The 12,902-nt window shown below is 47.5% G+C and overlaps 1 protein-coding gene across 2 annotated transcripts in view; it reads right to left on the reverse strand.

Moving 5' to 3' along the window:
* Nucleotides 1–12,902, reverse strand: part of Herc2 (HECT and RLD domain containing E3 ubiquitin protein ligase 2) — a 183,490-nt gene that overhangs the window by 6,230 nt on the left and 164,358 nt on the right. For both annotated transcript variants that reach the window (XM_040733327.1, XM_040733326.1), the window contains 6 exons: nt 11,662–11,823; nt 10,227–10,318; nt 9,686–9,825; nt 7,037–7,224; nt 6,308–6,505; nt 4,112–4,195 (listed from right to left, as the gene is read on the reverse strand). In XM_040733327.1, the coding sequence (XP_040589261.1) occupies nt 4,112–4,195; nt 6,308–6,505; nt 7,037–7,224; nt 9,686–9,825; nt 10,227–10,318; nt 11,662–11,823 (864 nt within the window). The remainder of the gene's footprint in view (nt 1–4,111; nt 4,196–6,307; nt 6,506–7,036; nt 7,225–9,685; nt 9,826–10,226; nt 10,319–11,661; nt 11,824–12,902) is intronic.

Genomic DNA, 12,902 nt, shown 5'->3' on the forward strand with positions numbered 1-12,902 from the left:
TACACAAAACAAGCGGCTCGGGCCACTCCATTCTCAACATCGGGGTCACCACGGTCACTGCTCACTAGCGACAAGACACAGGTCTCTGCTGTAGGCACTACACAAAACAAGCGGCTCGGGCCACTCCATTCTCAACATCGGGGGTCACCACGGTCACTGCTCACTAGTGACAAGACACAGGTCTCTGCTGTAGGCACTACACAAGACAAGCGGCTCGGGCCACTCCATTCTCAACATCGGGGTCACCACGGTCACTGGTCACTAGCGACAAGAAAGCACCGCAGCTGTTGAATCTGAGCACACTTTCAAGCGCTGACGCGTGCCATCATCACTGTTTACAAAGGGCTGAAGGCAAGGCGTTGGGAACACCGGCTCAGCGACACTGCCTTTGGGTGGCTTCTCACACCTGGTACCTACCGTCAGTGACTACAACTACCAGCTTCACCACACAGTCACTCTTGTGAACCGAGGCGCATTCAATCTTAAACCAAGTTGCTCTAAAGGCCAAGGCCAGAAATATTACCTCAGCCATGGTAACCTCCTCCCTGTTTGTGCACTGTGCTGACTTCCGGGCAACTCCAGGCCACCATACCTGTCACCACTGCATACCCTTTCCATGACCATGGCTCTTATCCTAAGCTAACACCAGGGAGGTGAGACCAAAAACTAATGTTGATGCAGACTTTGACCCTCCTACGGTTTCTAGACTCAGCCACTTGGTGTGACATGGTGACAACAATCTAAGTTAAGAAAAACTGCTATGCAAACATACTTTTATTAAGAGTACTCCAGCAAAACCTCACCATCTCCAGCCAACTTTTAGTGAATTCCAGGTCAAGCTTAAACCGCTAGCTTTCTTCAACAGCACAAGGAACCACAATTAAGACTATAAATCTAAGACAAATGACAACAAAACCCATAACTTCCTACAGAATGGCCTTCTCTCTGTTCACACACTCAGCCACATGTCCACAAACACTACTCCTTTAAACTGCAGAGCAGCCCTGCTGGGACTCATTCTCTCCAGAAGAGACTAGCTTCAGAAAGACAAAGGCGTATGCCCACAGCAACACAGCTGCCACAGAACAGCCATGGAAAAGCACCAGCTACTGGAGGCCAGCCGCCTGGCTGTCTACAAAAGAAAAGAGTACCACGTGGACACATTTATAAGACTGACAGGAGACAGCCCTACAACACGTCGTACTTTCTCTGGTCAACAGAAGCAGAGGTGATGCTAGCTGACTTTAATTTGAATTTTCTCAAGTTTTTGAAAGAGTATGAATTAATTCTATAGTAAATTTAAAACTAATTTGAATCAGGAATAGTGGCACTATAATCCCAGCACTTGGAAGGCTAAAGTAGAAGTCTAGTTTGGGCTATATACAGAAACACCCTGTCTCAACATTCCCCCCAAGACAGCCTTCTTCACCCCTTCAGTCAAATAATCATATTATTTCTTTGTTTCCCCCCTTTCCCCTTTTTAAAAATTTAAATTAGAATCAAGCTTGTTTTACATGTCAATCCCAGTTCCCTCTCCCTCCCCTCCTCCCCTGCCCCCCACCAACCCCCTATCCCATTCCCTTTCTGCACCCCAGGGAGGGTGAGGCCTTCCACAGGGGATCTTCAAAGTCTGTCATATCATTTGGAGCAGGGCCTAGACTTTCCCCTGTGTGTCTAGGCTGAAAGAGTATCTTTCTGTGTGGAGTGTAGTAGGGATAAATACTGATCAACTACCAGAGGTCCCATAGATTAACCAGACCTCCAAACTGACATCCTCGTTCAGGGGGTCTGGTTTCCCAGCTATCAGTCTGGGGTCCATGAGCTCCCCCTTGTTCAGGTCTGCTGTTTCTGTGGGTTTCTCCAGTCTGGTCTTGACCCCTTTGCTCATCACTCCTCCCTCTCTGCAACTGGGTTGCAGGACTCATGCTAAGTATTTTTTATGGATACTGAATTTTCAGAATTTCCTGGTATCAAAGATCATTATTTTCATAACAATAAAAAACTCAGCAGGGGCTCAAGGCCCATCACCCCAGAGTGTATTGGCAGTTAATGGTTACGAGGATCAGAGGGTGCCACTCTCTTCAGCAGGATAGCCACTGATACTTGGTAAATTGCCCAGTGATCCAGTAAATAATACAAATTAAGTTCCGTGGGTCACACAAATATTAAAACCATGGAAATACAGAGGGACTCGTAGGAAAGAAGCAGGTTTCAGCAGGGAGGGAGTGAGTCTAAGAGAGGGCAACTGGGGTGGTGATTAAAAGTCATTATACAAAACAAAGGGAAACCTGGCTAGGAAGATGACCTGTGTGCTCACATCTCTTGAGTCCTTCCAGTGGGCAGTGTTAATCCTTCCCGGGTCTTCATGAAGCTAGTGTTGTGTAGTATCACTTTTAGATGTCAACACAGGGCAGATATATCACACGGCCAATGTGACTCAGTGCTGGCATTTTCAGTTCACCTTAGATTTAGTAAATCTTTACCCCAAGAGTTTAATTTTGGTAGAAAAATAATTCTATTCCAACATTTGAGGAACTCTCAACCCTTAGGAGATCATACTGTACTAACTGTAAGCTCTGGTACCCAAAGACTATGGACGGTGGAGGAGCCCCAGATGTCAATCTAGACTGCACATGGTCTGAGGGTGTGTGTCTGTGTGTATGTGTCTGTGTGTGTGTATATCTGTGTGTCTGTGTGTGTGTGTCTGTGTGTGTGTCTGTGTCTGTGTCTGTGTGTGTGTCTGTGTGTGTGTATCTGTGTGTGTGTCTGTGTGTATCTGTGTGTGTGTCTGTGTGTGTCTGTGTGTGTGTCTCTGTGTGTGTGTCTATGTGTATCTGTGTGTGTGTCTGTGTGTATCTGTGTGTGTCTGTGTGTGTGTCTCTGTGTGTGTGTGTCTGTGTGTGTGTCTCTGTGTGTGTGTCTGTGTGTGTGTCTGTGTGTGTATCTGTGTGTGTGTGTCTGTGTGTGTTCTTTTACAATCTGTCAACTTTCTTTTAAACATACTGAACATCTTTAAAAGCAAAATCAAGGACACAAAGACAAGGAGGAAACAGGTATTACTGAGACTCTGCAGGAAAAAGGACAGCAGGCAGCAGCATGTCCACTGCAGGACTCTAGGCTCCAGGCAGTCAGGGTCTCCTTGACACCTCCAGCCTGGGACACCCCAGTGAGACTCCTGGCTCCAAGGAGCCTGTAGGTCTGCCTGAGACAGGAACCTGACCCGGGAATGTACAGTTTTCCTTGTCTTGCAAACTTTAGAATGCACGTCATCCAAGGTGGGGAAATAGAGGCTTTTTTATGGCCTAACTAAACAGCCCGTTTATTTGTGGGACTAGACGACCAACCCCCAGCCAGCACTGGCTACTGTGACGCGCATCTCTAGAGACTCCAGTTCCACCAATGTGGTCACATGTGCTGCTCAACAGAGGACACGGGTTTGATCTCTGAGTTCAAAATGCCCCCAAGTACAATCCAGAAAAATTCTTGTCATGTAATCAACATCAGGATAAAAATCATGTGTTGATACAAAGGTTGAATAACAAAGAATTTGTTCTTCACGGCTCTCTGTTTCTGATCTAAGAGGCGAGGCTAATTTCACTTGCGTATTAAATGTCAAATGCCATGCACTATCATAATCACTAACTGGGATCCCTCTGTATTTAATTAAAATTTCAAAGTATACGTTTATGTGTACTTAGAAGCAGTGTTAACTCACAAGTGGCCTGCTTTTCCCTTTTCATGGGGCATTAGCAATGCTGGGTTATTAAACTGGAAAACAAAGCTTGAAGGAACGTCAACTGTTAAAAACACCACAGGTTACAAGAGTGACCTCGCATTGCCTGTAACAAACATAAAAAGGCCACACAGAAGAGCAGGCATTACCACCTTGTGGGGAAAATACGGCTGCTCCTACTTTACCTTTTAAAAACTCTCTTTGCCTGTGCTGTTGGGTTACAACAAGGAAATCGTTCTCATTTTCACATACACAGCCCACCCCTCTTAAAGCCTCGTGCATCACAGAGCACTATGTACAGGCAGCCTGCTCCTTATGCCTGGGGCACTGTCTCCCCCAGAGACTGCAGGGGCACCTCAGTGGCGGGGAGGCAGCTACCTGGATGCGGTTCAGCTCCACCACAGGACCGTGCTGGCGATCTCGCACCATAGTTGCTTGCACTACTTTTCGGAAAGCTGCTTCCTAAAATGTGAAAAGCACAGTTTAGAGTCTTCAACAGAAATCAGCATGCTAAGAGAAACCACAGTCACCATTCTATAGCCTCTATTTCTGAAAGGCAGTCCTTCTCAGGGTATGAGATAGAGCCACGTAGTCTAGAGATGTGTACAGAACCAGAGAGTTTCTGAGCATGACTGACAGTTGGGCAAAGAAGCAACTTGAGACACCTGCTCCATCCACACCACAGTGCAACAGCAGCAGGGTCTGATGTAGAGCCTCTTAACTGCATCAGAGCAGCCGGGAGTCAGGGAACTCATGGGTCCAGCCAGACCTGGGGTGGGCAACACACTGAAAGAAACCAGTGGAGATGGCCAGAACAGCGTGGGTGTCACACTAAGGAATTGGTCATCATCCAGGAAGGGATACTTGAGGGGCATTCAAAGGAAACAGCCACTAGTGGGTCTCAGGCCTCTTTGCTAAGGGGACAACAGTATCCGTTTTCAGAGCTGGGGAGAGGAAGATCTGAAGAAACAGAGGGCCTCCTACAGATCCTAAGCCCCTCTCTCAGATCAGACTCCTTCCTAAGAATTCCAACCCAGGACAGCGGAAGTAGGGACACAAAGCAACCCCAGGAGCCCTAAAGGTAAGAGGAGACTTGGGCTCAGTTGTAGAAAGCATCTACCACCAAGCGGGATGCACAGCCTCATCTCCACATGCCTTCCTGCACGCCCACTCCCACCTGTGGCTAAGTTCCTCCCCCAAGACGGCACTTCCTGCTCTGAGTCCCTGGATGCCCAGCTCTCTTCTAGTAATGCTGTTGGAATTGTTTTGTTTGTTTAAGAAAAGGTCTTACAACTCCTGATATGCAGCCTACACTAGCCCTGAACTTAGGATGGTCTCAAACTCACAATTCTCCTGCGTCCACCCCCAAGTTCTGGGAATGAATATATATATATTTATCTATCACCACAGCCAGCTCCTCACTGGCACCGAGTCAGAGGCAATAAGACTTCCTACCTCTGCACTGTCTCCTCTAGCAGAGCTCTCAGCTGCTGGGGGCCCTTCAGATACCCTCTACCGTTAGTTACCGCCTCCCTGTAGGAGGCCCCTGCAGCCTGCAGGAGGTGCTCACATGACCTCGTGCAGGGGGCAGCCTGCCTCTTCCGTTCCTCCCCCCTGCCGCCCACTGCCCTCTCTTTGAAAGGTGGAATGACGTGAAAAGGACAGAATCGACTTTGCTATTTAACTCCTGGAAAAAGAGTTGAAACTGGGTTTCTTCCTGCACCTATCAGCACAAAGCCATCTTCCCTTAAACACCATCCTTATTGCTCAGCACCCTCAGGCACAAAGGACATGAAATGCACACAGCTCTCCTGCTCAGTACAACGAAGCCCATCCTAAAGGAGAATAACTGTGTGGATATACTCTACAACATCTAAATTTTATTTAATCATCAACAACAGACGATACTCTTTGATAACATATCAAAGAATCATAGTCCTTCAGGGTGGAGAGGTCTTTAACTCACCTTTTGTGCTTTTTCCTACACGAAGCTCCCAAGCCTGCCTGCTACACAGCGAGTCCCCTCTAAGATCACATTAAGCTCCCACCAGAAATTCAACAGCTTACCCTTTCACTCCTCAGCCTGACCTTCCTTGTAGAATCTCTGATTAACAAAAATGTCAATGGGTCAAAATCCATCCTGTGACCTCTAGATGCCAGCATTCCTGATTTTCCCTGTCCCTGTTACATCAGTCGGCAAGGAACCATCCACCACCTATACAACCCGGCACAGAGCTTCTCTCTGGGCTGCCAGCCTTCTGCTGGACATACATAGGAGAAGAAATTACCTAAGAATTTCCCCCTCCTGTGTTAGTGGAATTGACCACAAATCCTCAAGGTCAGGCAGGCAGAGAAAACCACGCACACAAGGCTTGGCTTCATGGCTTTTCTTTGGTTTTTGTTTTGTTTTTTTAAGCATGTTCTAAGTACTTAGAACTGGCTGTCATGGAGGAGACACTCAAGGGCTATTTCCTGAATGAAATAAAGTCTGTATCTATGCTCCAGAGCAAGGATTTGCTGAGTAAAAGTCCCCGGCGGTGACAGTCTTCCTGTGCCTCAGGGGCTACAAAGTACCTTTCCCTGGGATATCAAGATCCCTCGGAGAGTGTCAAACCCAACTGATGGCCCGAGTCCTGTCTCATCAAGAGAGCCCTCCAGGTCAAACATGGGGATACAGGGGCAGAAGAGCTCCGAGATGTGGTGCAGCAGCAGCAGGCGGTTCCTCAGGGCCATGATGGGGATCTCCTGCAAGTGGTTGTACTCCATGGGCACCTGCAACGCCAAAGTCTCACTGAGCCTACCAAGTAGCAAGAGCACAGAAGGCTAAAACACAGCCGTATGATTTCTGAGATCAGTCTGTAAAAGTCCCCATGTCCTTTCTAGCTAGTTTGATTACTGAGACAAATAATGTAACGTCAAAGAATGGTAAAAATATCAGTTTACATTAATATACTTACCAAGAAACACGGAAGCCACACATCCTACCAGTTCTTCTCTGTAGTTTACTGGCTGGTATGGACAGTAAGGCTCTTTTTTCCTACCCTTTTTTCTCTGCTGGGATTGATCCCAGAGCCTCGTGCATGCCAAGCAAGTGAGCACGCTACTGTTGAGTTATGCTCCCTGGCCCATATTACAGGTATTAGTACCACTGTTCTGTGGCATGATGAACTCAACTGTTATCAGCGAAACAGCTCTGTAAATATGAAACTCAGGAATGAGCTACATGTTGCTGCCCCCGCATAACGGCTAACCATCACAGTGTGTTCCCATTCAGGCACACGGACCTACCCAGATAGCACTGACCTGCGCAGGGAGCTTGCCAGCGCTGGCCGGCTTGCTGGTTGACCAGGCGAGGGTGTGTGCAGAACCACAGGCCACACGGTTGACCTTTTTACCCTGAAGGGCAGCTACCAATCGAGGTCTCTGAATAGCATTTGTTGTTCCATCTCCCAGCTGCCCCTCATCATTGTCGCCCCATGTGTAGACTTCGCCTAAAGGAAGAAACGTACAGAACTTAGATGAGAAGAGCAGTGGACACCCAGTCCCAGCGCCTCCCTCCCCATCACACCGCAATGCTCGCTGCCCTCTGTTCCGTCTGTGTTCACCTTTCTGCACATCAGCTGCTCAATGTCATCACACACTAGTCACATACTCAGAGGCAGGCACACTTCCCAGAACTCTCCATAGATCTGCTGGCCAACACACCGTCTCTAGTCTGGTCTAGTTCATTCGGTCACTGGACCAGGTATGCAACAGCAGCATTTCTCCACCAGAACACTTTCATAAAAACAACCTAGGGTTAAGTAGTGTGCCCAGTACAGCAGATATGAGGTTTATGTTCTCTTGACACATGAAATGCCTATGACAAACCAAGAGCTCACAGAAGGGAGGACAAAGACAATGACAGCACACGGGCCACATAGTGAAGAACCGTTATGTGGGAGACACAAGGATCCAGACCTGTCTCCAAAAAAGACAGGAGCTATACATGTGGAAAGCAAACAAGCCCGAATGTACCCCGAGGTGCTAAGTGGAACTGGAGGTATACACATGAACACAACCTGCAACCACAGACACAAAGTACAAGTCTGTGTGCTTTTAACACACATTTCCCATGCTCCTGGGGAGCATGCATCCCTATTTCAATGATCATACTGAATCTATCTTCTACATGTCATTCTCTAAAGAAACAAGGGCTTCCCAGGTCCAGACCCAAGGATATGACTGACCTGCCCTATCACCCACCCATCCATGATCTGCTGGAGCAGGTGAAGGGACCCAAAGCTGCAGGATCTCCACAACACAGGGCAACAACAGGATGTCCAGGGAAGTCCCAGTGAGGCCAGCATCGATAGGGTAGTAGAAACCAGAGGCCCCAAACCGGACCAATGACTGCAACGAACACTTGCAAGTGAAGGAAGATAAACGGACACAGGGGTTCACGGAGCAACTCACTATGTCACACTGCAGCTCTCATGGTGAGGTTTTTAAGTTTTCCCCCTTTTAAATTTTATTTTCCTTTTTATTCTATTAGGGGATACGCAGAGGTGGAAGGTAGATGCAATTGGACAGAGAAATAAATGGGATCAAAATACAACATATAAAAGACACATAGAGGCCGGGAGTTGGTGGCGCACGCCTTTAATCCCAGCACTCGGGAGGCAGAGGCAGGTGGATCTCTGTGAGTTCGAAGCCAGGCTGGTCTACAGAGCAAGTTCCAGGACAGCCTCCAAAGCCACAGAGAAACCCTGTCTCGAAAAACAAACAAACAAAAAAGACATGTAGGATAAAGAAAAAAAGAAGGGAGGGAGGGAGGGAGGGAGGGAGGGAGGGAGGGAGGGAGGGAAATTTAAGAAAAAAAAGAAAGAAGCAAGGGCTCCTCAAGGAAACAGTCAAATGCAGGTGTTGGGCCCAGAAACATGAAAGATGAACCAAGAAGCATATATTCAGTAGTGAGGCACATAAGGAGATAAAACCAGTCAAATAGGGTGTAATTTGAACATTAGTGTAACTAACAACATTAAATGGAAAGCAGGTTTATCACTAAAAGAGAAAGGAGAAATTTCCAAATTGCAAAGTAGGCTGTTCAACAACCCAACTCCACCTAGATGGTCTCTTTGACTACTGTGTCCAAGTCCACAACCTTCCCATGGCCCACTTCTAGGTCTTATTCACAAGCCTCAACGTACAGTTACAGCCACAGCTATGATTTGCTACAGGGAAAAGACACAGGGCAATACCAAGCAAGAGGGATTTTGGGGACAAAGGCAGGGAAAGCCAGGTACAAGCTTCTACAGTCATAAGGAGAGGTGAACAATATGCCACTCTCCCACTATCAAGGTTGATAACAAGTGTGAAATACTGTTTTCCAGGGATGATGACTACAGACTATAGTCAGGATTTTCACTGCGGTGGACAACAGTCACCTGGCACAACCTTAGCTCCAGACCCCAGAGGAAAGAACGCGTCACACAGACCACATCATATAAGTAGTCTGGGCTTAGTGAGTCCCGCTCATCATCTGGAGACGGAGAGAACCCTGTTGGGATAGAGTTCCCAGATGCTATGCCTGTCTGTGGACAGTATCTGAGGCCTTTCTGCATAGCTATACAACACAGCATATTCATGAATGTAGCACTGGGGACTGAGATGGTAGGGCCAAACCCTATCCTCAGTCTCTGTAATTACAGAACAACTTACTATAGACTAGTGGTTCTCAACCTTTCTAACACTGCGGCCCTTTAATATAATTCTATACATTGTGGTGATCCCCAAGCATGAAATTATTTCATTGCTACTTCATAACCGTAATTCTGCTGCAGGATATTTGATATGCAGCTCCTCCTATGAAAGGGTTGTTTGACCCCCGCAAAGGGGTTACCAGCCCCAGGGTGAGAGCTGCAGCTTTAGAAAACCTTAGTTGCAGGCCTGTAATGTCAGATGGGCACCTACCATCTTCTGTGCAGCACACACAGTGCAGGGAGCCAGTGGCGATGGCAATGACTTTCTTTCCCTGCAGCCCCTGGACCTGCCGAGGTCTCCGAACATGGTCATCAGATCCATGGCCCAGCCGGTGATAATCACCTTTGCCCCTGCAGAAAAGGAAAGCATGAAACTTACTAGGCTATGGTCATCTGCACTCTACACTGCCACCATCAAGAAGTCAGCGCTAGACTCTAGTCCACATCACAGCCTGGCCAGGAGTAAACGAGAAGGTAGTTTAAAGTAGCTTCAATGGTCTTAGAGGCTACACAGGTGGCTCAGCGATCGAGAGAACTTGCTGATCTTCAGGAAGACCCAGGTTCAATTTGAGCATCAACATGGTAACTCACTGTTATCTCTAACTCCAGTTCCAGAAATCTATCACACCGGCCTCTGTGGGCACCAGGCACGCATGCAGTACACAGACATACATGCAAGCAAATTACCCAAACAAAATTACATTTTTTAAACTATGGTTTTAGTGAGATTGCACAAACAGAATCTGACATACCATGTATAAACAGCTCCAGATTTGGTAAGAGCCACAGAAAACTGAGATCCACATTCCACTTTAACTACTCCAAGGCCAGTGAGAGAATCAATCTAGGAATGGAAAAGATTCCGTTAGACAGGCTCCATCAAGGTCATTGCTGACCACTGCAACCATAGTGAGACTCTAAATCTAGTAAGAACTCTGAAAATCTGTACTATAGACAGACAGACAGACAGCCTTGAACTCACAGAGCTCTGCCTCCCAAGTGCTGGAATTAAAAGCATGTGCCACCACTACCTACTGGTCACATAGAATATTAATATAATACTAAAACTAACATCTTTTTTTAAATTTATTTTTCAGTTTAAATTTAGATAAGAAACAAGGTTACTAAAACTAACATCTTATAGGATAAGAGAATGTATGCAAGTACCAGGGCTCTAGAGCCCCACTCCCTTTAATCCCAGCACCCGGGAGGCAGAGGCAGGCGGATCTCTGTAAGTGCAGGTCCACCCTGGTCGACAGAGCAAGTTCCAGGAGAACCAGGGCTACACAGAGAAACCCTGTCTCGAAAAATCAAAAACAAATAAATAAATAAAAAGAACGTGTGCAAGCAACTGCACCAAACGTCTGAATGAGATATACCACTAGACTTTGCTGCCTGGTTATGCTGCACATATTTTTGAAATGGAAAACTACTTCATCCCAGATACAACCCAGGAATCCCAAGTCTTTTTTAGCACTTTCCCTCTCAGCAGTGAGTCTACCTGAGCCTCTATCTCCTTCACAAAGATCCCTCACCAAGGACGCCAGGAGACAACATAAATGAATGAAAACTGTTCCCCAGAGGCTCAGGAACTGCGTGCACCCTGACCCTGGTTGACGGGGCTCTTTAGGAAGGGATGGCCACTTTAGGAGTAGAGCCTTCTAAAGGACGTGCATCTCTGGGGACAGGCATGCGTTATTCCAGAGTCCTCTGTGCTCTCCCTATGTGCGGCTGGCACACGTCATTCCCGTGTCCTCTGTGCTCTCCCAATGTGCGGCTGACACGTCATTCCCGTGTCCTCTGTGCTCTCCCTATGTGCGGCTGGCACGCGTCATTCCAGTGCCCTGCTCTTGCCTCTTTCTCCCACGCCTCCCTGCCATGATGGACTCTACTCCTCTGCAACCATAAGCCTTCCATTAAAAACAGATAGATAGACAGATAGATAGATAGACAGGCAGACAGACAGACAGACAGACAGACAATAAAATGAAATAAAATAATCATCTATCACAGCCAAAGTAGTTTCGGGAAGGAAGCAGAAACATGTGCCATGGCACAGTAAGGCCCAGGCCTTTCCCAAGTGGACACAATACCACGTAAGGTATCCGAATGTCCTCTTCCTCCACTGCACTTCCTAAAATAACAGAGAAAGCAATTGGAGATCTGGGTTGCACAGACAGGACATACCTTCATGGGCACTTTGCAGCCGTCACTGCCTCCTCTGCCAAGCTTGCCGTAGTCTCCATCTCCCCAGGACCAGACAGTGTCATCATCAGTGAGGCACAAGGTCTGGGCGTCACCGCTGCCACAGGCAATGTCTATGACACGGTGGCCCTGCAGCGCTTCCACCTTCGGGAGAAAGGGACGCAGGGTCAGCTGACAGTACACAATGGAGATCACTGGAAACAAGGGCTTTAGAATAGTGTTCCCACTTCATGAATGCTTAAGACTTCAAAGAAAACTTTTAATAATTCTTTAAGATATTAGTGCATTCCTCTATTTGAACAATATAAATCTGAACTGTAGGAAGCAGGCATCAGGGTCCCCGTGAGCCAACCATGCAGCACCATGAAGACTGCTCATTCACTCCTTTACAAGACAGCTTATTTCCGTAAACGAGAAAACATACCTATACACAGTGAGCCTGTAACCACTGACCCTAAAACACAAAGAATACAGCACCAAAGACAAACTGCCCCATGCACTTCAGCTATGCACAAACACACACACTTGAGCTATGCACGAGCACACACACACACTTGAGCTATGCACGGGCACACACACACTTCAGCTATACACGAGCACACACACACACACACTTGATCTATGCACGAGCACACACAAACACACACACTTGAGCTATGCACGGGCACACACACACTTGAGCTATGCACGAGCACACACACACACTTGAGCTATGCACGAGCACACACACACACTTGAGCTATGCACGAGCACACACAAACACACACACTTGAGCTATGCACGAGCACACACACACTTGAGCTATGCACGAGCACACACACTCTTGAGCTATGCACGAGCACACACACACTTGAGCTATGCACGAGCACACACACACACTTGAGCTATGCACGAGCACACACACACACACTTGAGCTATGCACGAGCACACACACACACTTACAGCTATACACGAGCACACACACACACACACTTGAGCTATGCACGAGCACACACACACACTTGAGTTATGCACGAGCACACACACACTTGAGCTATGCACGGGCACACACACACTTGAGCTATGCACGAGCACACACACACACACACACTTGAGCTATGCACGAGCACACACACACACTTGAGTTATGCACGAGCACACACACACTTGAGCTATGCACGGGCACACACACACACTTGAGCTATGCACGAGCACACACACACACTTGAGCTATGCACGAGCA

Source organism: Mesocricetus auratus, unplaced genomic scaffold (assembly GCF_017639785.1).
Source record: "Mesocricetus auratus isolate SY011 unplaced genomic scaffold, BCM_Maur_2.0 Super-Scaffold_100030, whole genome shotgun sequence".
NCBI classification, from domain to species: Eukaryota; Metazoa; Chordata; class Mammalia; order Rodentia; family Cricetidae; genus Mesocricetus; species Mesocricetus auratus.